Raw genomic sequence first — 26,889 nt, forward strand, 5'->3', positions numbered from 1 at the left:
CCTCGCAGAAAAAAGTAACATTTTAAAAAGAGCAAACGGAGTGAGAGTTATTTGGACCCACTTGAATCTGAATTCAAACGTGCGTATACATGAGGTAGATGTCGAACTAATTCGTTGTTGACTGCAGAGCGCATGAATCCATAATCAAGAATATTGTTATGATTGCGTTATGTAGATAAGAATACATTTGAGAGTGTCGCATAAGCACGCAGCCATTTGAATGCAAGAGCAAAAAGTCGATGCAAGTTTTTTTAGTGAAAACGCGAGTGAACTTCTCGCTATTTTTTATCCACTATAATAATAGAATTTTTATTTCGCTCCACCAGAATGTTAATTCCTTATATAAATTTGTTTTAAATAAGTAGTAACGCGAATACACATTTTAATTAATAATAATGCTCGATAATTGCCATATCGACTACAAATGTCGCTTTTTTCAATCTCTTCTCAAATTATGATTTTTCTTGTATTTAGTCTCAGTCTGCTGACCAATCAGAGGCCGTTTCAAAACTCTTCCCATTTCAGGCTAGCATTTTTTTATAATTAGATATATAATAAAATTGATATTTATTATGATTTATTCAATCAATTGGTATTATTTAATATTATCAGATTATTTTTGGCACCGTTTTTATAAAAATGTTCACTTTTCAATGCTTTGGCAGTTCTTTCTTTATACCTAGAAGCTCTTTCGAGTGAATACATAGAACAGATATGTTATAAGAGCTAAAGTAAGCGATGCGCTCTTAAAAATCTAGGCAAAGAGAGTCCTATACTTTTACTTTGAGGTCAGTCTCTACCTGCAAACCAAAAGTAAATTATTGGCCATTAAATGTTGCATTTCGTGAACAGCTGATCTAGAAATTCCGATGCATGTCAATTGAGTATAGTCTATTTTAACAGGTCACGATAATTAATTAAAAGTCTGTTGATTCAAATAATTAAATTACTTATCTTAGATTTAGAACCTATTCGATTCAAGAAAGTGAAACTGGTAATATATTTATGACAAAGAACTTCGTTGATAAAAAAAATTATTAAAGTAACGATTTTGAAAAATATCGCAGAAATAAATAATCGTTTGTAACTTTATCAAAACTTCTTTTCTTCTCTCAATCGTCCGATTCTCCAAAAAATAAAATGAGTCTCTGAATATCTATATTTATTAACAATTTCGCACGACAATTTACGATTAATTTACTCCCGAAGCTCTAATTATCATCGTTCAGTCGCATCCAAGTGTACGTGATAATGCATGTATTTATATGTATGTGAAGTTTTGGTCCGCTTATCTCTCTTAGGTATGTTTTGCTTTCCTATCTCTCTCTTCTTCTTTCATTCCCTCTTCGTACGATACGCGTAAATGCAATAGTTTAAGCACACACGTATGTTCCTAGCTGATGGTGACTGATGGAAAAAATTTTTCCTTTTTCCTACTTTAGTCGTTTTATGCACTTTAGGCCGCAATTCGCTAGTTTTAGGCTCTTGTGCTATAAAATATTGTATGCAATTGTGTGAATAAGCTTTTTCAGAAAAACTCGTTACAGCATTCATCTTCGACTCGTGCTGCAACCCCTCGCTTTGCAGAAAAATCATATCTACACCCGTTGTATAAAGTACTACTTTAATCGATCATTAGTAGAACTACTTTGAATTTCGAACTTTAAGGTAATTTGAGTCTCAATTTTACCTTGAGCAAAGACAGTTTAGTAAAAACTATACAGTTGAGTATAGAAAGAAATTTATTAAAACTGTTAAATGTCAAAAAGAGTTTAAAAAATCTTTAAATAAAAGAGAAACGGATTTTAAAATGTGTATACTTGTAACTTGAGAAACTTTACGCGTACGAGTGTACCAATAGATACATAGTATAGTAATAATTTCTAAATCTTAATGGTTTTTTTTATAAAAAATATATTTATTGACTAACTAATATTTATGATTTTTGCACTGATTTAGTGATTGACATTTATTCCATCATAAATAGCCAAAAGTAACGAGCGTGCAGTTTTTTGACTTAGATAAACTTGTCGAAATTAGATACTATTTGTGACTGTATTCCCTGAATAGTTGTTCTCAATCCATGAATTTTTAGTACGTACTTCAGTTCGTTTTACTTTCGAAAGCCTGTACTCTATGCTACCAGACATTCAAGTTCGTGAACATTGCAAACGCACTGATAGTTTGACGGCGCCTTGTGCAGTTCTTTATCATAAATCGACGTTGCACACGAAAACTATTATTTTGAAATGTACGGTGCAATCAGCAGAATTATAATTTTTTTAACACTAATACTATCACTAGCAAAATAATTTTTGGAAAGGAACTTTCTTCCCCTTTCCCTTGCGTTTTTGAAACTCCTTAACTTGATATTACAGCAATTTCCGTTAGAATTTATTCGATACTTTGCGTATGAATTAATATTGGTGTTTCATATTTTCCAAAAATACGCCTGATTTGAAGTCTTATAACTTATTCAGAACAAACCATTTGAGCTACGGTTGTAACTACTCTGAAGTGATCGAACTCATTTGTCGCTTTTAAGTAGTACGAAGGAGATTACAATACATAACTTAAAATAAAAAAGAAGTTAGGTTCAATTTTTCGAGCAGAATAACCTATAAGTTCGATTAATTCAAAGTCTTTTTTAACATAACCATATTCATGTTATGAAAAAGTTTACATTATCTGGACATTGTAGCCAAAATGCTCTGGATATTAAAAAAAGTGAAACGCCTGAAAACACATTGATCCTTTTGCACGAAATCTAGTTACTCAAAGTTTGAATGACTATGATAAATATAATTTTTGTGCTACCCCAACCTAAAGTAACATTTTACTCCCGCTGCGCAAAACCAAAATGTTACTTTAGGCTGAGGGATTCACAAAAAATTGTATTTGCACCTATGTAGCGAAAAAAGAAAGTCTCAGAGCACGTAATTATCAACCTCGGCTTCGCCTCGGATGATAAATTACACGTGCTCTGAGACTTTCCAGTTTTTCACTCCCTACGTGCAAAATATACTATTTCGTTTTGACCACCGGGACGAAAAAAGTTAGTTTCGGCTGGGGTAGCATGAAAAATATAAAGTCTCCTGACCCGAACATTTTTCAACTTTAGTTATGAAATGAGACTATACCCTATATGTATATGTGCATATCATCGTTTTGATCATTTGAGTCACTTTTACAGCTATAATAATCGTGTAGGTGGAATAAATTATACCCGTAGTGGTTTTCACACAGACAGAGTCTATCGATTTTCCGACGTTTATATTATGAATGGCGTTACTGCTCCGTGTGTAGCATACAAACTTTTTGCTCAAACGTCTATCTTTACCTAAAGCTCACGTAGCCCAAATACCTACAGTTTTATGGATCTTGTAATTCGAATTCTTTTAAAGTAAGTATTCTAAAATTTTAATTAAGTTTCATCACAATTTTGTCTTTATAAAAGCGGCTCAATATATGTATGTTCAAGAAAAAAATTGCATTATAAACTGTTGAATGAAAATAAATAATTTTCGATTCTGGGTATCAGGTGCACTAATATAATTGCACTTGCTGTAAAGTATAAAATATTTAAAATAATATTTTTAGAAAACATAATAATTATTATTTCGTTTATTTTCTAATTTTAAAGTCGATACAGCAATAACAATTACAGTTTATTTATTGTTTAAACTATTTGTTGTAGAAATTATATGAAAATTGAATGACTAATTTTTATATTTCATTAAAACTTGAATTGTGTATTAATTAATTTTTTTCAAAAAATATCTCTACGTAAATTAAACAATTATTTGTGAACTTTTTCAAATATCATCATTTATAACAATTTAAACAGTCTCGAGTGTATAGACTCATGTAAAAATACTTGACGATGAATGGTATTTGAGATCGTCAAACAACTGCATTGATATTTACTGCAGACCGTGAAAAATTCTCTCGAGGTCCGCTCTTGTTTACGCAGTTATCTTGTTTCATCGATTTTTATGTAACGCAAGCGTACTTCTCTCTTCATTTTTCGTCACAATTATAGTGTACGTTGATGGCGCTTTCTATTTTTTTTAAGTGATTTGAAAAAAAATATTTGATAAATTCTTTCTTTTAAATAATTTGAAAGAACATTATAACAGTATTTAAAAAAAACTTTTTTGAATTTTATAACTCTTAGTAACAATGTTATATGAAACTGCATCTTCGCGTATTTTTTGGCTTTACGGGAGGTATTTAAATTATTAATTTTGTTATGAGCTTCATCAGCCAATCACGAGGCGCACGAATTATAACTGTAAAATTTCTAATATCTCTATATACTATACATAAGAGTTCTCAAATTTCGGTGTTTTTCGTATTTACTAGAAAAACAAAGTTGATAAACTCTTCTGCTTTAAATGAATATTTTTCACGGAATATGTGCAACTTTTATAGCTTCCAAATGTATGTTTTTTGACTCTGTGATATTGCAATTTCCCTTGTAACTTAAAGTATTTCAAATTTTACTATAACTGATATTTAACAAAGTGAATCTTCCCTCTTTCTCTCTCTTATTTTTGTCTATGAATTGGAATAGCACTTCATTGATTCTCTAGCAAATAATTGATTCTCTCTACTTGTGTAAAGATAGCCTTGTCACAGAAGACAAAGTGAAGATCTGTGCTCATATGAAATTTCTGATTTTTCATGCGCGCGACGAGCCTGACCCAGTGCCCCGGATCACCTCGCCCTGAGTAAAGGTGCTTTTTGTACCCCCTCCTCAAACCTTGGCCTGACGAACCGATGCTCCACTGTAAGATGAGAAGTACTCTCGATTTGACCAGTGCAAAAGAAAAATTAAACAACCTGATTGTTAATTATGGATAAACAAAGGAGATCATGAAATGTGAAAGAAGGGCAATATATATATAAGTATAATACTTATAGTTGATATGGATTTCTGTTATATTATAATTCATTACGTGGAGAAAATATGCACTTGATAATTATTTTATTATGAGTATTTTATATAAATTTCCTTCAGTTCTGGGTATAATCAATAACTTATGAAATAGTCATTGTTATAATTGAAACTAATTTTTTTAATAAATTTTATAGGTAATTAGCAAATGATCCAAGTATTTATACGAAAATTTATTTTTCTATAACCTAAATTTCTATAATTTTGATCGCATCATTAAATCATTTTGATTTTTTGCTTAAAACCATTCTAAGAAAAGCATTATATAAGTGTCATTAATTAATTCAATAATTTATACTATCGAAACTCACGCTATCTCTGATCGAGAGAATAAATTGATTTGTAGTGTAGCTCTTTTATTTTCTCGGTTAATTTAATTAATTTTAATTCAATAAAAACGTTCGTTTCATATAGTAATGTGAGTCAATGCTTTTTTACCTCGCTACTCAATATCGTCGCCCCAGCATAGAAAGGTATCATTTTAAACTCAGAGACCAAAGAGTATCTTTGACCTATTCTTTTGCTTTTGAGTTTAAAACTATACTTTTCATGAACAATTAATCTAATAAGGAATCATTTTATCATACTTTCCAGAGTAAAAATACAATTTTGCCAGCAGCAATAGCGTTTCGAAAAACATCACTCTAAATTATACATGAAGGATATGTTATGTGAAGTTATCCTACCAAAAATCTCCTTCAGATAATAAAGAAATGATTAGGGTAAGTCATGGTTCGCAAGGATGGGTTAAAAGGATAAAATACGTAATACTCGGTATGTAAGAACACATGAACGACACGTAAAAAGGCTCGCGAAAAATACGCTGCGCTGTGGGATTCGTACCTATGGGTCGAGTGAAAAATAATTTGATAATATTGTAAAATAATGTAGTCATAAATATTTATAAGTCATTGGAAAAAATTCGTCAAGAGTAGAATATACGTAAAATTAGAAATATTGAGTTTGTCCAGAAGAAAAGAATAATTTTATCACTTTCTGATCTTCTGCAGTAATTTTTTAAAAAGATATCAGCTTCTTATCTTAATAGATCGAATCTGTGAAGAAAACTTTAATCGGTAAAGAATGTCAACAGCTCTTTTACGAATATAAACTTTTCACCCGCTACTATAAAATCATTTCTTACGTTTGACCTGGATTACAATCTGGAATAATTTTTAAATACTGAATGAAATGAAAAGCAATTGTTTTTGTACAGTTTACAGATCATATCTTTATGTGACGAATTAAATTAATACTTAGATAAATATTCTCTGAAGAAAAGCTTAGAAAATTTAAAACCAATGTAAGCTTCCGGCAATCTTTTATTTATTTTTAAAATCTAAGAAGGTACCGTATACTTTCTTACTTAAAAAATCATCCATTGAAAGTATGATTTATTTTTTGTTGAAAAATGTATCCACTATTTCGTATTATTATTTTGATACCTTTTTTTCAATTATATTGCATCACTTTGGCACGAATGACGATAGTTAGCTTTTTTCATGCTTAAGTAAATTTATTCGGTCTCACCTTTTCCTAATTCTTAAATTTTTTATACTTTTAACGCTTTTATTTTTTACTGACAACCATTGTACTTTAAAAATTGATCGAATACAATGTATCACTTAAGATATTTAATTTGATATGTTTATAGTCTAAATTAAATATGCCGTTATTATTTTACTACTGTAAATAAACACTTGTTCAGAGTGAAAACCCATCGACAAAAAGCGTGCAAAAAAGAAAATTTAGATCTATTTTTATACTACAGTGAAGATTGCTCACTAGATTTTTACAGATTGAACACGAATGAACTGAACATGGAAAAAAATCGCATTTTCAAGCAAAGCGAAATTTCGTCATTCTCGCACAAAACTGTCAAAAAAAAGCACAAAAAGTCGGACAAAACTGCGCATTCAGTTATGTAAAACATGTATGCTAGTACAGATAAGTTTGATCCACGATGAACTTGCAAGTTGCACTTTCGGATTAAGCTTGGCTTGACACATAAAATCAACTTGTGGAATTCTTTTTGCCCTTCTATTTTTGACGTAAGCAAATGGAGTAAGACCTGTACCAGTTGATTTTTTAAATTTTCGTTGTTGAATAATTGATCTGAGTCGTATCATTTAAATATATTGCGGCTGATTTATTTATCAAACTTCATATCTAAACTTCATCATTTAAATGTATTACATTTTGAAGTATGTTCAATGATTAAAATTCGATAATTTAAACCGAGAGTAACTTCAATTGGTTGAACTCTGCAATACTGGCTTATGGTACTTTACGGAAGTCCATTTGTTAGTTTAATATTTAGCGATTAAGCTATAATTAGACACAGTTACTTTTGTTATAATAAATATATATACATTTGCTATTATTAAAATATCCATTTTATTTATCCTTCAACCAAGTAATTGAGGTTTTTGACATTTTTAATTCATTCCTTTGAAAAAAAAACATTAAAATTTTTTTTTTTTTCAATAAATAGTAATCAAACATGAAGAATTTTCTGATTCGCAAATTTACATGAATGCCTAATGATTATTCTACTGTTACACTGATTCACAGAGACTTAAAAATTTGTTTTGGGCAATTATTCAGGGGATTTTCTTTCAAGACATCCAAAAGTTCGTACAGAAGCAGTTGCATTGGTTATTATTCTTGTAGTCACAAATAGTCCTGTATCGAGTACATAATAAACGTTTTCTCTCTGATATCATAGATGGGAGCTTGCACTTATATTACTCGGGTGTCTACACGTTATAGCTATATGCATTTCTTACCTGATCGATATTTTGTTACTTTATATACTAGTAGCATAAGTCGCATATACCGGTATACAACAATTCAGTTTTTTTAGATGTAGGTAAAAAATGTAATGCATCCTAATTTTTTGAAATATAAGTGAAACTTTAAAAACTCTTATGAATGAAAGTAAAAACTTAGGTGTCCGAAAATAAGGGATTGTGAAGAAACGAATAAATTATATTTCTTTTTATCTTTTTTTCGTACTATCAAGCACAGCACTTTAACAATTTCAATTTAAATTGCAGATTTAAAACTTACTTGTTTTATATTAGTACATTAGAAAAAGTCTACTTGTATCTCTTTTTTTGACAAAACAATATTACATTCAGTATTTTTTCTTGCTACAAGAATTTAAGGGGGTTGTATGATTTTAATTTTTCCTTATTCACGCATGATTTCAAGATCTATTGAAACAAACTTTGTAATAATAAACTGAAGTCCATGCTAAAGAACAACACTAAAAAATGAGTCTATGACAGGCATTTGAAGCTTACGCCTCGATAAACACGATGTACACAAAAAATTATGATAGGGTTGTCTGAAAAAAATAAATCGAAGTTTCTTTATAAGATTAAACGATTCCGGAGAAAGTGACGAGTTTTTTCAATTATTTTCATTTTGAACATTTGGTGTCAATTTTGAAGTCAAAAAGTTGGAAAAACAATAGAAAAGAATTGTTTCTTTTCAGAAAATTGTTCATAAGAAAGGAGTTATGATTTATACCGGCTCAAAAAATTTAATTGATTAGGAGAGGCATTTAAAGATTTTTATGTAAAAACACATCAATTTTATGCTATCTTTTTCCATCGTCTGTACCGGGCCTATACAATGAAGGGACATCATTTAGTGCATTTATACCATTTTTTGCTGATGTATTCGTAATGCTTGTTCTTCTGACATCAAAGCCATTTATAATATAGCTACCTACAAGTGAAGAACGCTATGCATGGGATCAACGCTAAAATACGAGTACAACGTAATTGCATTAAAATAGATATATCGCTGTTAATTTTGCTTGAATTAAGGTAAAATTTTAACACAACAGTCTTGAAAGTATAAAAATTGAAAAAGACGATGCAAAAAAAATTAAAAATTTGGTCCAGGAATATTATGCCCCCTTCAGGAGGCTGTAGCGACCTACGGTGCACTTGGGTTGCGCTACGCCGCGTTGCGCGGCACACTGTATATAGCAGCGTCTGCTACAGCTGTGCTCATATTTACATGCAGATCTATGCAATTTACGTCGTGTGACTTGGTATGGCTGCGGTAAAATTTTTCAAAAAATCATAACTTTTTTATTTACCTGGAAACACACATTTTTTATTATATCATTCGAAAGCTAATGAAATTTCCTATAACATCTATTAATTTCATTAACTTGTATAGTGATTTGAGCTCACAATACACTAAAAATTGCCACTTCCCATTAATTTGATTCAATGTTAAATGGCCAAAACTTTGAATTTCATTATTTCCCAAATTTGCATGGAAACCCCAAATTATTTTTACCAAAAATCTTGTAATTTAATGAACTATAAAAATTTCACTTCGATCTTAAGTTTTTTCATTTTCGCTACAGCCTCCTTAATACTTTTGAAGATTGCATCAATGCCATTTAGTCGTTGACTCGCTTAGTTTTACTACCATTGCATTGATAGAAATTTAATTTTATCTATGAAACTATAACATCTATAACACGTTTTTATATGAAATACGATCAATCTTCGTGCAAAATTAATTATGAAAAATATTTTATTTTGGAAAGTTCAGTAATGCGAATTGAAAATAATCTCTTTAATTTCTAATTTTGTTTATTCCACAAGCTTACTTTTTGTAATGTCAATACTAAAGATTATTGTTACATTTTTCAAAATAAAGTATGTTCAATTACTATAAAACCAAATTTTACTATAATACATAAACATTTTTTACATGAAACTCTATTTTTCTGAAAAATAGAAACATTATTTTCTCTTGAAAAAAAGATGGACAAAATAGGTAGTGCATAAACGTTTTAGTTGATTGTAGTGTGGTATTACAGAATATAGAAATTTTTAGTTTAAAGTCTGTATATTGCTCGTTCAGATTTAATTCCCCAATGGAGGTGAAAAAAAGTCGAGAAATAAAACAAAAGCCGTAGGATTTGCGAAGCGCACTATTGAGGGCCCAGTTTTATTGTAAATGAGATTAAAACATATTGTTAGGTCTTAAGGGGTTACATAGCTTTGTGTGACGGAAATTATTTTTTGAAAAATAATATTTTAAAAACCAAAACACAATGAAGTTTATCCATTAGGGGAACTGTAAAAAAAATTTCACATGATAATATTGAAAATTTTTTTTTTACTTTTCCTTCGTTCAATCACTAGCCAAAAGTATAAACTTTGAGAAAGATATCGAATTTTTGGTTTCCGATGATCCTGTTAAAAAATATCCTGCCTACCGTAGAATAACAGGATGAACGAGGAAAACTGATAAAAATTAACAATTTTCAATATTTTCATGTGAAACAGTTCCCCTACTGGATAAACTTCATTGTGTTAAAATTAAAATTTTATTGAACTTTTGGTTATTAAAATATAATTTTTCAAAAAATAATTTTTGTCACACAAAGATATGTAAACCCTTAACTAAAAATCATTACTTTCATCTGCTCACGATATTTAGTTTAGATTTAAAGTCAAACTTTGTTATTTATATAAGGTACTTTATAATGAATTGAGAAGTTATTCACATGTATGAATTATTTAATTCTTATTTATTATTTGGCCTTTCAGGAAACTTGGTGCAGACGGTGGTGGAACATCTCTCGGAAAAATTTGTTGAATAATCTCAGAAATTATTCTCCATGTTTAAGCCCTGTGATATCCAAAGAGCAACATCAATCTAAAGAGTCGCACGAGTTAAAAGAGAATAAAAGTGCTAGTGGATCAAAAGAGTCGAAAGAAACTAAGGATGGTAAAAAAGGAAAGGATACAAAATCGTCGAAAAAACAAACGAAAGAAAAGGGTGGCTCGATTATCCCACCAGGTAAAATAATTTTTTTGTTAGTTAATATACATGAACAAATAATAATAATATTCATAATAATAATTTAATATCATTTATTCTTAAAACTATAACTACAGCTTTATTTCATAATGTATTTGACATTTACAAAAAATTTAATTATAAGATCGAATCTTGGTTTCATCCTTTGGAATAAAAAAACGAGACAAACATAAAATATCAATAAAAATATTCTAAGACAATTTCTACATTTATAATCACCTTGACTCACAATTCAAACACGATCATTTTTTTAAATAACGGACAATATGTATATATTTAAATATTTTTTTCCTTTTATATATAATTATGTATTTTACGCATTCACATTATGACCCGATGCCTATGGGTGTGATAACTATAGTTGTGAACTTCATTTAAGTAGCAATATAAGCGGGTGGCTGATTAAGAAGTAAAGTTTTCAAGCATTTATAATCATCTTGTAACGTTTCTTTTTGGCATATATTTGTATACTTTTATATTAATTGATTCTAATTGCACTGGTGTAAAATTATCCATTAAGACTGTCTTCAAGTACTTCAAACTCCTCGAACTCCATCTTCCCAAATTCATTAATTCTTCTCCAAGCATTACCATCGTTCACTTGCCATCTCGTGAGAGCACTTGGTGCAAATCTGTTTATCACTGATGCAGTGTCTTCCAATTTACCGAGTTTGAAGTCAGCTTTAAAATTCGTGCTATTTTCCTCTTTTTTCGGTTCCAAGCCAATTACCTCAGGAGGTTTACGTTTCTCCTCCTTATTAATGTCATTTTTCTCTCGAGTTTTGCTTGAATCTTGCCTTTGCTCCATGGCAGTTAATTCGATACTCGGAGTTTCGTCGATGGTTAACTGCCTCAAATCGATACGACGCTTTTCCTGCGCTCGATTACATAACAATTTATTTCGAGTTTCTACAACTCGGCCCGTCAATTCTAGCCTACTATCGCACGAATTGCTCTTGACCAGTCGGAATTTTATGTGATCCAATGGTTTTTTCATTCCCATTTTTTTACAAACCATAGGGCATATAAGAGGACCGTTACACGTGTTGACTACTTTACCGCCGTAATACGTAACCGAAGTACCGTATTCCCGAATTTTTTTTAAAACATCTTGCGATACATAATGACCTTCGTATCTTTCGTCTTCGATTTCATCGTCTTGGTAATACAAGTCTTCATCTTCCGATGAAGTACCAGCTTGAGCACTGCCTGGGTCAGTGTCAGGATAGTCACTAGATACTCCCGAACTTACACTTCCTGAATCCCAATTATGAAGAAGACGCGGCTGTTGATTATATTTTTGTAATTTTATTTTTGAGCTGTTTGAGTTACTAGGTGACGTACGCCCACTTTTTGCCTCAAATGATTGAGCTATTAAACGAGCTTTGGATTCGTTGCGAGGAATGTCGATGTCATCTTTGCTTGTTTTACTTGTCGATGGTGGGCTAGCTATTTTTTCCAGGTTTTCGAAAAGTTTAGTCAGGTCCTTAGCACGGCTGGAACATCTTGACCTAGTTGCCACATCAAAAATTTAAAATAATATGTTTAGTATGATAGATAATAAATGATTTAATTAAAATGATGAGTTGATTCAAAATTTTTCAATACTATATGAATAAATATTTGCGTAATACTGAAAAATAAAAAATGTTTACAAATACCTGGAAACTTCTGCAGCTTTATTATTATACTCAAATGCCTGATTATTCTCAATTGTTCTTAAATCCTTCATGCTGACGCTTTTACGTGAGCTGCAGTCTTTACTTGAATCTACTTCAGCTTCTAGTTTCTTTCTTAAAGTTTCTTCAAACATTCGACGGACGTTTTTTACTGTATCTGGATCAGGAAGTTCTTCATCATTAAGTTCTCTATTAACTCTAATAGGCTGATAGAAGAAATGCTTCCGAAGTGACGATTGTCGAGGAGCTTTGATAAAGTGTTTATTAGATTTCATGGTTCTATCCTCGTTAGATTGTGTACGAATTTGATCGAGAGAACCTGTTTTTACTCTACAATTTTGCGTTGATTTGAGCTTCGATTCATTAAAAGAACACTTTCGTTCAACTTCGGCTCTGACAGGTTCGATAATAACAACTTTATTATCGGTTAATAGATCTTGAAACGAATATTTGCGTAGATAGTGCATCAGTCCGTCATAATTTACATCATTTTTTGAATTGTTAATTATGCTTTTGCCAAACATGTTGGATTTTACAATTTTATAGCGTACGTGATCGAATTCAGGTTCATTAATATCTTGACACTCAATCGAATCAATGCAACTAATGGATCTGGTTAGGTTCGTGTAATTTTTTTGATTTTTTTCTTGAACGCCAGAGGAGTGTTTCAGATCATCATTTAATGCACATTGATTGTTAGCCCCATGATCAACAACAAGTGTACCATCATCAACGGATAGTCTTCTGTCATCGCTACCTATTTCAGATCCAATACCCAAATCCGAACTTTCAGACCCAGCTTCAAAACCTAAATTTCCTTTTACAACATTGCAAGCTTTACCTATCATACTTGAGGTTTCTTTAATAATCTTTTCTAATCTTCCATCCAATTGAGAGTTTGCTGTTGGTTGGTCATTATCAGAATTTTTATTCTCAAAAAAAGTTCGAGCGATTTCAACGCTAAACCTTTTTTTCTCGATGTCATTATTTTCTGTATCAGACTTGGCTTGGCCAATATGGTCAGATTTATCAGATTCATCGCAGTTTCTTGTCTTTACTTTTTGAATGTAGTTATCATTACTGTTCGTACAAATACTTTTTGCAGACCGTACGTTATTTTTTTTCGACTTTATTGCTGCGGTATTAGGTTTAGTAACCTTATTATCGATTATTTTTAAAACTTGGGGTCTTCGAGACATGTCTTCAGGCTCTTCGTTGTCTGATATCCAAAGAGATTTCGTTTCTTCTGTTTCTTCAATATGACCGTTTACAAAAGTTTTACTGCCGTTTGTTACGTAGGAATCGTTTGATTTTTCTTGTTTTTTTATAGAATCATTATCATTTGGCTTTATAACAACCACTTCGGTATTTTCCTGTGCCAAATATTGTGGTCTTATTACTTCTTCACTCTGTTTTTTCTGTTGATGTGTATGAAATGTATCATCCAACTCTCGAACGCTAGGCTTAGAAGTATGATTTTCTTTTGATGGATTGTGGATTAAATTAACTGACTTTTTATTTGTCGCGTCTACTATAATGCAATTTCTTAAATTTTTCAATTTTTTCTCATTGTCGTTTTTATTTTTAATTTGAGATGAATTTTCATTGACTTCCGTAATGCGGATTGTTTCTGGATTGAACTGCTGATGCTCAAAATATCTTCTACCATCTTTTGAAAAAGAAACAACAGCAGAATTCGATATCCACTTACGATTAGATGTTTCTTTGACTAAGTTTTCATCGCAATTTTTTTTATTATTTGTAACTTCTGCATCGTTGATTTCTAGGCGTACATTCGATAAAGGCAATAAATTTAAAATATCAAAGTATTCCAGCTCGTCACTGTCATCTTCGAACAATATACTATCTAAGCTCCGATGCTCCTTTCTTTTTCTCTTTACCTGCAATAAAGTAAGTTTTTTTTAAGTAACCAACATTCGAATAAATTAAAAGTATTTAAAAAAATAAAAGTAAAAATAACTATACTTGTGTGTAAATGCAATCAACGCTTCGATTTTCTTCAACTGGCCAATTATTATCCTCTACTATATCTACTAGCCCAGTAACACTGTTCAAATCCTGAACACTGCGATAACGTCTAGGAGATTCAGGCCACTTTAGAATATTAAATTTGTCCTTTGGTAATTGTGGTTGCTGTTGTTGATAATGGCTCTGTGGTTTTTCGGCGCTTCTATAATGATTTTTTCTAGCCGTAGTAGATTTAGCGTACGGCAGAGGATCGGGCAACGGAGGTAATGAGTAAATATCAGAAACCGAGTGGCTGTGACAATAACTCCGAGAATTATTTGACACTTCATTTAAATGATCGTGGTTATCCAACAGATGCTGCTGACTCTTGAACAATCTGCGGTAAAATAGATTTATTTAATTATAGTCATACTGTAGCAAAACTAAGTATTTTATTTTATTTTTTTATCGATGCTATCATTTATCACATTTATGCTCACATTTATGCTCTCTTGATGTGAACGACGCGGTGCCGTAAAGTGCGACTTATAATTCAGAAAAAGGGACACAAATGCGAACTTAGCTCAGTGCTATAATAGTACTTTACGATACAAGTGCCATAAGTAACACTTTTTGACACGGCGTAGTTTAGGGCCCGAGCGCAGCGAGGGTCCTAATAGCTGGGCCAAAAAGTGCCCCCATGGCACGAGTATCGTACAAAATTTTATAGCACTGTGCTAAGTTCACATTTATGGCACGCTTTTCTGTGGCATAAGTCGCACATTCTGGCACCGCTGCGTTCGCATCGCACTCGCATACGCTCGTGCGCTAACCTCACTTTGCGGTACCAGAAAGTGCGACTCATGACTCGGAAAAGGGGGCATAAATGGGAACTTAGCACAGGGCTATAAAATGTTGTACGATACTCGTGTCATGGGGACACTTTTCGGCCCAGCTATTAGGACCCTATAAGTGTTACTTATGGCACTTATATCGTAAAGTACTAGAAATGTTATAATACAATCTAGCATAATTATAATTGTTGAATTTCGATGCCATGGAATAACTTCTAAATTTAACTAATTTTAATTTGTTTCGATTAAATCGGATCATGTTTAAATTATAATTTATAATCGATAAAAATTGTTATTGTTTAGATTTATTTTATATACAAAATTGGATCAATGGTTTTTTTACCATTTTTCATGTTGCATGACACTCAAAAACAACTGTTTAAGTTACGCCACCTGGAATTTTCACATTTTTTTGAGATAATTATGTTTTTCGCTTCAACTTCTAATAAATTGATTGAATCCATAGAAAGTTTAGACAAGCATCTAAGCACTATTGATTCTTTATGTTATGTGATTAGGGACATTCAACTGCTCTTACAGAGCAATTCGAGGGTTCGATCACTTAGTAAACATGACTATTCGAAGAAACGTGCAAAATCAGGATCTATAACACAAACAGTTCTCTTGGAATTCTATGATAAATGAGAAGATTGGAGTAAAACAAAAGTTATCAGAAACTGCTTAAGAAAAAAAACTACACTCAAAATCTATAGACAAATCCTGTCTTTAGAAAATTGCTGTATCTCAAGATGCAATCAAACTTTTTCAATTTTGAATAAAGCTCTATGATAATTACAAAAAATTTCATTTAAAAAAATCGATTTACAGCACCTTCGAGCATTTGAATAAGCCCTTGAGATCACTTAATGTTATATTTCTCAAAGTACGCCTTAAATTATAAGCAATCATTATTTCAAGATACACAAATAAACTTTAGGCAAACACCCTCAGCTACCTTCTGTTTACTTTAGTTAATTTCACCACAGCGAAACAAGCTTACCTATCCTTGAGTACATTGCGATCAATTAGCTTTGCTCGAGGTATTAATTGGGGTCTGCGATGATGTTGCAGCGATGAAGAATCGAAAATGGACGATGTTGAACCACACGATGATGACCTACCACCGCAGCCGTTACAGTCGTCCTCGCTGATAACGGCCAAGCTTCGAGTGCGTTTCAATAATTTTTTACGATCTTGAGTCGATTGATGTTGTAGAGAACTTATATTGCCTCCGAGTTCGTAGCGGATATTGTCACTGCTACAAAAAAAAATTATTATCACTACTGGTTAGAGTAAATTATTCATAGAGAAATATTTTTTAATAAAATTAATATCAAAGATATTTAATACAGTACGGATATATGCTATGCTAGTCACATAATTTTATTGAAAATTTATTGACACGATATATCTCGAGTTTCACTTTTAAAAGTTCGTTCGTAAAGTAAGGACAGTTTCATTCGAAAAATTCATTCGTGACCTCCCCGAGATGAAAAAAAACTGACCTTCAGATAAAATAAATCACCTTTACTCAAGATATATTTTAACTAAAATACAATTTTTATCATTCTTCAATGCAATTTTTTATAATAACGATTTTCATACTAAGATTGAAGACCAAATTCATTATTAATATTATACATCTAAATATTCATTTAAAAAATCGATTTACAGCACCTTTGAGTAATGTTCTAAATATTCAATAAGTCATTGTTATAAATACTTGTTGTACATTAATACATAATTAATTTCTCGTGTTAACCACTACTAGTATTGTGAATTTGACAAATAAAGCAGTTACCTTGTATTTTTAAGCTACTTTTCTCGTTAATTTGAATAATTTCATTTCGAGAAATGAAAATAGTGTGTCTTGTAACATCGATTTCTCGAAATGACATTTTATAAATTGGTGAAAAACGTAACTCAAAATAAGTATTGAACCGATCTTTTTGAAAATTCGTACGCATCTTTATTAATCCTTTGAACGGGTGTTTAAAAATTATTTTGCTTATAAGTAATGTTCCGAAAGAAAAGTTGATTTTAACAGTATTTTCCACTTCAAATTTACGTCAAACTTCGAAAAATTAAGGGCTCATAGGCACCTTTAAATCAAAAACCTCTTTATCCAATTTTTGAAAAGGGTTCTTCTTTCTTTTTTCCTGAGATATAGCCAATTTTTTCTTTTTTTTCGTTTCTGGCGAGTCATGTTTTTGATCACCTGTCGTAACTTTTAGGGCGTACCGATTGATTTACAGCGCCAGGGTTGCGTACAATTCTTCAGAACATCAATGGTCACAAACAAAACGTAACCTCGGGTGAGACGATCTGGTCTATAAGTCACTCTGTTCCGACACTCGAGCGTCGTTTATTTTTTATTTTACGTTATTTTTCGTAATGTTCACTAAAACTACTCATCGAGAGCAACCTGTGGGTCGGATCGACTCGCCCAAGGTTGTGTTTGTGACCATTGATGTTCATACTGTAGCTCATAGGAGTCGCTCTGAATCTTGCACTGAGTGATAAAAAATACGACTCACCAAAAAACGCAAAAGAAGAAAAAATTTAACACGTAAAGTATACGAGAAAGGCTCTCGAAGCAAAAGTGCTGTATCTCAGTGGAAAATGAACTTCGTAAAGTTTTAAAAAAACAATTGAATTAAATGATATTGTGATAAGTTACATGTCTTTTCTATTCCTCCTCTACAAGTCTAGTGCAAGAAGTCGATTTTAAGATTTTCCCGCACCCTGTGATGAAAACTTTGTTTCGCCTACACAATGAATGCATGAACGGGCGAAATCATGGAAATTTGTTGAACGCAGATTCTGCTCTGAATGAATACATTAGCTTTAGGAATATCATCTATGAGAAAAAATGCTTCAGTTCACTTGATTTATGCACGTGGGACCAAGAGAAAGTACTCTTTCCTTTTATTGATTGAAGAATGTCGATATAAAATAAACACGATGAAAATGTATTGTTCTAAAAATGAACAGAGTTGTAAAAAACAAAAATTGATTAGATCATTAAGATAAAGAACATTCATATGTCTTTCGGCATTGAAAGTTTACACTCAGTCATATATAAAATGGGAATCTTTATTTTTACACTTTGCAGTAAATATTAATTAGATTCTTGTATAATTGACCAATTAAAAATTGTTTTCGCTGGAAAAGTTTGCCGTTTCCATTAATTAATTATAAGATTTAAAAGATTGCATTTTTACCGTGCAATTTCAAAATCAGTCATTGATAACTTTTCATTTATTTGATTAAGTAAAAAAACGTATTTTTTTTATTATCTGGCTAGCTCTTATGCTGACAAATGTAAGTTTTCAGTTTTTTAAAAGTTTTTAAAAGTATTGTTTGAGGTTATTGAATATTGTAAAAATGCATTATATTTCTTGATAGACCATGGCGATAAATTGAGTTATTGGTCCAAAATATAATATTCCTTTCTCTTTTATTATTGTTGCAATTAATAAATAACGTTCATGAAGGAAAAAACAGATTTATATACAAATTTTATATACAAATTGTTTTATATATTAACTACTTTTATTGTATCAAACTGGAAATCTAAAAATTATATTTAATTTACTGAAACACTGAAACATACGAATTCATTTATCATATTTGTATTTTCGATCCAAATACATTCTCAAAAATTGCTGTCATGTTTATTTGATTTTTAAAACAAATCAAGGGCATGGGTTTTGAATATAAAAAACAGGAAATCTGTCGACACGACCGTAATACGCAGTGTGATTATTTGCAACTATTGATTTTATCATTTTTAATGTTCATTCTAAAGAAGCAAACTTATTTGAGTTATATAGTAATTGTAAGTTAACAGTATAGCGTTTAAAATGGCATAACCATGACGTAGCAATTCGTAATTTCCGTCTAACGTTTGTAATAAAATTTACCAAAAATCTTTACAAGTTGTGTAATTCTTATGCAACATTAATCTGCATTTGAATTATGTACTTTATATTTCCTCTACTTTATTTGCGCCTTTGCTACAATCTAAAAACAATTCAACTTCCATTTTCAAACAAAAATTTTCTGCATCTAAGCAATCATCATTTACTAGCATTGATAAGCATCAGAGTAAAACTTCCAGCTAAACGGTCGGTGCCCCATGATCAATTGTAAATGCAATAGCAGGTGCAAGCGACATCCGTGCTACATCCTGTGCTGTATCCTTAAACTAACACCAACAATATTGCGAAACTAATCTCTGCTGCTTGCTAACAAACTAACTTCTTTAGACTTTAATGCATTTTTTCAAGAAGAAACAAAGGTAGTAACTCAGTAAATGAGTTCACGTGATGACTTTTTGATGATACTATTAAATACAATATGAAGCAAAGTAGTTATAATACATTTGATGCAGCTAAAAAAAATTTACTTTGAATGGATTTGCAGTAACGTATGAATCTATTGATTTTCAAGGTTCAATGAATGAGGACGAATAATGGATCTAAATTTCCTTGTATTTGAAAATTAATTTTCTATAAATTTTACAGTTTCTTCACAAGATAACTCAAAGCAGCTATTAGAAATGTAATTCACTTTTCTATTGAAAAAATAATGTTCTTATTAAATTTAAGCTCGGTTTTATTTTATCGTAAAAGATTTGGATGCAAGTAATTTTCATTTTGATGGAAATATAAAGTTTTTTGTATTTATAATTAATGTGTATTTATCTATTTCTAAATAAAATGTTTATCCTTGTTGTAAGAATATAGATTTATAATGCTCGTGTAATTAGTGACAAATTTGATAAACGTTTAGTAATGACAATATAAATTCGATTGAATATAAGAACATTTTTTATATAAATCATTGCATAAAAAATATAAAAATGTTGAGAACATACACTTTTCACTAACCCAAAAACACCATTACGTATCCCAAGTCAACAAAACTCTCATTTTACGCGAAGAAAAATTTCCAGCCCATATACACATTAATCGAGCACAGTATTATTTTTAATTCTGTATTTTGTACACCCTCGAGCGTAACTAGCACAGTCGAACTACACTTTTACTGCTCGGACGAAGATCGAGAAAAGTAAATGTATATACAACGCGGACGGTGCGCGTATGCAAGTACCACCTGTCTCGATTGCAGGTAGGCAACATAATAACACTAGAGTCGCTCATAAAACGTAGTCATAGTAGTCATCGTCGTCGTTCGTCGTCAGGATAATAAAGTGCGCGCAAAAAAAAGAGTGGGACAAAGTTGGATGGCGCCTCCTCTCGATCACTGCTTCTGAATATTGTTGTGAAATTTAATATTAAAACAAATATTCAAACAATACGTCTTGATTGATGCAATATATGCAGTGGTATAATGATATATTGTTTATCTCGGTTGTTTTTAAACCTGAGTTAAGTAAGAGAATAAATGAGAGATTAGCTGTTTGTTTTTTTGAAAGAAAGAAGCGTGAAAAAACAAAATGGATTTCGTATGTGAAGTCCTATGCAGAATCAACTGTATTAGATTCAATTGTTGAAGATGTTGAATAAGTTTTTTCGAAAACGGGACCGTAAATCCTACTGATATAAAATGCCTTCATTATCGATTACGTTAACAATGAAGCCAGAAAAAGTTTTATTTCGATCTGTTTAATATTTCAAAATTAATTACGATTTTTCATGTTTTTTTTCGAAATAATTTTTTTTTTTTTTTGATTTTTTAAATCGTTCTTAACATTTTTGAACAGTGATTTCCGAAAATAAGTAGTCAAGTTTTAATTTAAGATAAAAAACGACTGGATTCATTGATTATTTTAATAATTACATTGTGAAAAAGAAGAAATTATTTTTATCAATGCTTTTCGGAAATTAATGATTAAAATACTAAGTAAAAAATAAAATAAAATAAAATGTGATACAATACATAATATAATCTGAATAAAGACGCAAGTAGAGCATGAATTAATAATCCTTGAAAAATTTTGCTTGTCAAAGAAATAATCGAGAGTCTTGACACCTTAAAATGTTTGCTTGTAACAGTATGAATAACTCACAAATGAAATATCATCATAAATCGCATAAGATCACGAGTTTTTGTCAAATTCGGTGATAATGTATCACGCCAATATCAGTACAAGGTTTCTCGTCATATGAAGAAAATCATTTAAACTTTGCTAATGCGTAAAGATAACTGTTATTTTTTATATTTAGAGTCATAGTAAATTTAAGCTCATGGCATACAAGCTACTTTTTAAAAATTATAATAGGATGTTCTTAATATATTGATCATGCTGCAGCTGTAGTTAAAGCGTCAATTTTATTAATGTCTGAATTCCTCTACAAGGAAGCAAAAGTACAACTTTTCATTTTAAGTCGTTAACTTTCATAATTTTCGGTGAATATGTATGTTATTGGTTTTTGTGAGGAAGCAATATTTAAAAATTATAATTATATTTTTTACGTATTAAGACGCAAAAAGCCCTACTACTTGTATAAAAGTATAGAAATGAGTATGTTCTTTTACGCTTGTTACAAATTTAGTGAAACTAGCCTTCGTATGTCTTTTGTTAGTACTTTGTATGGATTTTTCAACTAGGGCTGTGCGAGTACCCGATTTTTCGAGTTTTCCTCGACTCGAACTCGACTCGTGTGATGATGTGTGGTACTATTAAATTATTTTCTTCTTCCAGTCCAATCCGCTGCGAATATCCCACTTATAAGCATGTACACATAAAGGGAGGGGGTCTAGAGACTGTTAATTCATTATTTATTTACTTAAAACTTAAATACATTGCGAGTACTCGAAAAAACTCGATTACTCGAAAAATCGAGTACTTGACTCGAACTCGAGGAAAAAACTCGAATTCGACGAGTCGAGTTTTGTCGAGTACTCGCACAGCCCTACTTTCAACAAAGTACTGTGCAGATATTTTAGCTTTTGTGGCATTTAAAACTTTATGAAGTCATTTTGCATATCGAAATTTTAACCTCCATCACCACTTTTGTTTTATTGTGTACCACTCAAATATTTCAAGCTTCTGGACTTTCAAGATAGCATTTTTTATAATTTTACTGACACGAAAATTTTTGACCAAGTTAATTATGTGAATCTCTCTCTCTCTCTCTCTCTCTCTCTCTCTTTCTCTTGAATTCAATACTCATTGTTTTGCCAATCCTCCGCAAGTTTCGTCCCTTCTGTCGTTTCATTTTCACTGTACGATGTATAGCATGCGATATTACTGCTTCAATGAGTCGACGATGGAGTGACGACTGATGTAAAAGAAAGGCAAAGCAATCAAATAATAAACGCGTTTCCCTTCTATTCAGTTCATAAGTGCGAGCTTTCAGCATCATTGTGAAGCCTAGCATGAAACAAGTTCTATACGCTTGCGAGTACAGAAATATGTGAGCGGAATGTTTGTTATTTTATTGAGAGGTGGTGTTTTGGCTGCTATGTAGTATAGAATACACGCCATAATAATTTTGTTGTTGATATTGCATGTGTCAAATTTTTATACTATTTATAATTTTTCATTTTGTTTGCATCATTCCAACGTCAAAAGTTAACCTTTTTTAAAATTTATAATTAAGAGCATATGGAATATGTTTTTATTAGAGTATTTTGTTAAGAATTATTTAAAATTATTATTTTATAAATTAGTATAATGTTTTACTCATCAACATTTTTATACGAGATATTTTGTCAAAGACTATATGCATCGATTTGTCGCGTAACTTTTCGCTCGCCATGTATACACAAACCTGCTGCATATAATATCTCGGTGGAAAAGCAGAGTAAAATCTGCAGAGCTTGCCTGTTTGAACTAGCTTTTGCTCATTATGTGCTTTACGCTTATTCTGCTTTCAGGTAAAAAGAAGATTGTGATTGCTAAACGCGTAACATCATCCTCATCTACTCGAAATGCTGCAACGGTCGGACCACCATTACGGGAATCGGATAACGTAGTAATCAAGCTTGATAATTTTATCACATATGAAAAATGTACGTATGAAGTGAGCTAAACAACGAAACCGTCCACAATTATGATGAACACTAATCGGTTTGAGTGTGTGCGCGTGTGTGCGTAACCCTTGGTAGAAAGGCTTGAATTTTTCATGTTTTGTTTATATCAATTTGCAAGCGTTAAACTAACATTTTATTAACGAAAAAGTAATTCTTTTAAATTTACTTTTGAAGAATTTTTATATAACATATATAAATATTTTCTTGTGGGTTTTAATTTATATTTATTTTGGTTCATTTACAATGTCAAACCAAAATTCATAATAGTATTGTACATAAAGCATAAATTGTTACCTAGAATTTGACATTCTAATTGCATTGTAAATGTGTTGGGAAGTAAGGCCCGTAGAATATTGAATGTTGCATTAACTAGCTGCGTGTTTCTATGTTACACATTATAAATTATTATTCTCATGCAAAAGTCTCTCATCTATAAAATGTTCAGTCTTCTTTTTCGCTGACTTGTTTCCTTACACTCTTCAACGAACATGTGCATCGGAGTTCAATAGCTTCACAATGGATATACATATTAACTCATGATGATTTTGTATGCTTAATCCGTTTGTTTGCTAAGCCCTTACCCGTCGCAGGTAGGGCTAATTTATTAATAAAACCCAGTATTACGTAGTCACAGAGCTTTTAGCGAACCTGTTTAACTACGTGTTTGCCTTTCACCCAGGTCCTATAAACTGTATGCGTTGGAACAGAATAAAAGCACGGCAATATGGTGCATTTAAAAACACTTTCAAAGGGTAAATCTAAATAAGCTAAATTAATTTTATGTCAAAAATTAGATAATTGTTAAAGAGTCCAATTAAACGATAAAATCAAATTTAAATGAACGTTAGGAAAATTTAGAATCCTGGTAAAACAAAGTATATACTGTTGAAGAATACATTAAAAATGAAATTCCTGAAATTTCCAGCCTTCTATAGGTCTATCCTGGATAAACTGATGCTCTTGATCTTGTATTATTTACAATTAAAAAATTTTTTTGACGCAGAGTGATGAATAGTACTTTGTTTTACGAGTCTCAAAAAATCTAAAATGTGTCGAAAAATCATTTATTTTACTCCTAAAATCATATCTCTCTCTCTCTCCTAAAGTAAGCTCTGTGTTAAAATAAGTTTTAAAACCAAATGTCGTAAGAAAAACTGTCTTTAACATGTTCGAAAACCAGAATGAAATTTTAAATAATGTGTTAATGTTTTTAATTTTTTTAATTAGACATGATCAGTGCGAACCCTGCAACCAGTAGCTCTAAAAATTAAACATTCCACTGAAGCCATCGATAGACTTTGGGTGCCTCAAAATAGCTACCACCTGCCTTTGTTTCCGACACGAAGTGATTACCGTCCTAAGTAACATGCAAAATTATAAGAGAAATAGAATATTAAAGGATTAAATGAGCTCATAAAAAATTTGATTTTCCTGTTAACTGCAGGCATTTTTCAATAAAAATGAATTCAGTGTATCAAAGAAATATTAAAAAACACTTTTTTACGAAAATTCGTTCAAAGGGTTCCAAATTTGCTGTGTCCAAAATCAATACCCAGTCACCCATAGAGCTTTATATTAATATTAATATTTTTTCAAACGCATTTGAACATTTTTATTTATTTAGTTCGTTGATTTTCAAAAATTTTCACGAAAAATACACCGTCGAAGTAATCGGTTCATGTTTAAATTTTTTTTAACCCAACTGAAAAATTCAAAAAATTATAATTCAACCTAACATTTACCTGTCGCTCTTGTATTCGTCAGCTTCTTCAGTTTCATTTTTAAATTCAACTGTGAATTGATAGTAAACCATTTTTATAGAAAACATATTAATTTTTACTATTATGCGAAATAATTGAATACACGTGTTAAATATTTTTAAAATGATCATAAACTATGTACATGAATAAAAAAGTTTTTTACTCCGCCGTATATTCGAAAAAGTAAAAATGAACAAGTATTCGGAACAGCGCAAATAATACGACTGAATTCCATGACTGTTGTTGACTCGCAACAGGACGCGCGATATATCCCTCAATCAAAAGAGCGGAAATAGAGTTCGGACCTTTTCACACTCGAGTATTGACCTATCCCATTCGTTCTTTGTTGCGGTCGTGCGCATGTGTACTATCCCACTAGACTGCGGAGAACGTGGAGGCGCATTAATAATTGACTACGTTATAAAACATATATTTTTCATTCACACAAAACTTTAACTTTTTTGGTTCAACTTACATTGTTTTGTTATTTGAACAATAGTATATTGCCCTAGACCGCGAAAAACAGAAAAGTCTTAGGGTACGTGTAATTAGCGGCCGAGGCGAAGCCGAGGCCAATGAACACTTGCCCTGAGGCTTTCTGTTTTCGCGGCTTAGACGTGTATACTATTTTTCATACCCCGAGGCCGGAAAATAGCTCTTCCCGTTTTGCGCAGCTGCTGGAAAGTAGTCACTTTCGGGTATTAAATTATAACTTCATTCAATTTACATTTTCCAATGAATAAGCAGGGTTTAAAATTGTAGTAGCTAAATGTTTAATTATCATGTGGTAAGGAAATAAAAAAAGATGATTGCGCTTAATCACCTTGTCCTTGAAAATATGCTGCCCGTCAATATTGTCTTATCAAGTGATGCTCTTTTATGAACATTTGTAAGATCAATCTCTAACGCTTAATATGATGAGTATTCTAACGCCTAATCTGTATTACGATTATAATATAGAATTTCACGATTTTAATATTTTCTTAGTTGATCAAGTAATTTATTTTAAATGTAGAAGGTCCTGCAGAAATTTCACATAGGGTTTACTAGTAAGTAGTATCGTACAGTTTCTAAATTCTTTCTAATTACTTCCATGAAATTTGCTTGTGTACACCCACAAATCAATTTTACTGAGCAAATTACTGGTAACATTTAATGCGTCGATTTTTATTCTACTCTTGACAAAATGATAAAGCTTTACACATAAAAACAATGGATGCTCCACTAACTGGCAGTGTAAAATACGAAGAAGAAAAAACATAAATATGGCTACTTTTGCTTATTTATTTATATAGCAACAACAAAACGTAGCGACTATAAAAATAGTACATAGAAAAGGTAGTTGCTAATAATCAGCCAACGGATGTCCGGTAGCTCATACATACACATTCGTACTTTACCCATACATGTGCTCATGATCTATGGAGAATTGACTCAAATTTTCGAGGGGTACAGGGAAAGGACAGTAAAATCATACACATTATTCTGCTCAATGACTGCTTGATTTTACATATTTTTACAATACATCGTTGTCTGTGGTAAATCTAACGCTTGGTTAATCTAGTGAGGTTCTTTCTACAGCGATATTGAATCGTAGAGAACGAAGTTGGATTTTGATAATGCGACGATCATAATTTCGCGCTGAACCCCGAAATTAAAAATCTGCGCACCTCGCGACGCGAAGCACATTGTTTTTATTTTGAAAACAATGTGCGCGAAGATAAATCAGTGCTGCGCGCCGCGTAAGGACGCCGACTCGCACGTGAGATAAGACTCGCGTGCGAGTCAGTTTAAGT

General features: G+C 31.4%; 2 protein-coding genes across 4 annotated transcripts in view; one reads left to right on the forward strand and one right to left on the reverse strand.

Annotated features, from left to right (window-relative positions):
* LOC106649453 (calcium uniporter protein, mitochondrial) overlaps nt 1–26,889 on the forward strand; it is a 45,037-nt gene that overhangs the window by 4,594 nt on the left and 13,554 nt on the right. For 2 of the 3 annotated variants that reach the window (XM_014366888.2, XM_014366896.2), the window contains exons 2-3: nt 10,552–10,804; nt 23,178–23,312. In XM_014366888.2, the coding sequence (XP_014222374.1) occupies nt 10,552–10,804; nt 23,178–23,312 (388 nt within the window). The remainder of the gene's footprint in view (nt 1–10,551; nt 10,805–23,177; nt 23,313–26,889) is intronic. The other variant, XM_014366903.2, reaches the window with a different exon arrangement.
* Nucleotides 10,855–25,155, reverse strand: LOC106649447. Its single transcript, XM_014366875.1, has 5 exons — nt 25,076–25,155; nt 16,327–16,584; nt 14,491–14,869; nt 12,487–14,405; nt 10,855–12,336 (listed from the first exon to the last, which is right to left on the reverse strand). The coding sequence occupies exons 1-5, from the start codon at nt 25,144–25,146 to the stop codon at nt 11,334–11,336; spliced, it is 3,630 nt and encodes a 1,209-aa protein (XP_014222361.1). The 5' UTR covers nt 25,147–25,155; the 3' UTR covers nt 10,855–11,333.

The sequence above is a fragment of the Trichogramma pretiosum genome, unplaced genomic scaffold, assembly GCF_000599845.2.
Source record: "Trichogramma pretiosum strain Unisexual culture from Peru unplaced genomic scaffold, Tpre_2.0 scaffold100, whole genome shotgun sequence".
NCBI classification, from domain to species: Eukaryota; Metazoa; Arthropoda; class Insecta; order Hymenoptera; family Trichogrammatidae; genus Trichogramma; species Trichogramma pretiosum.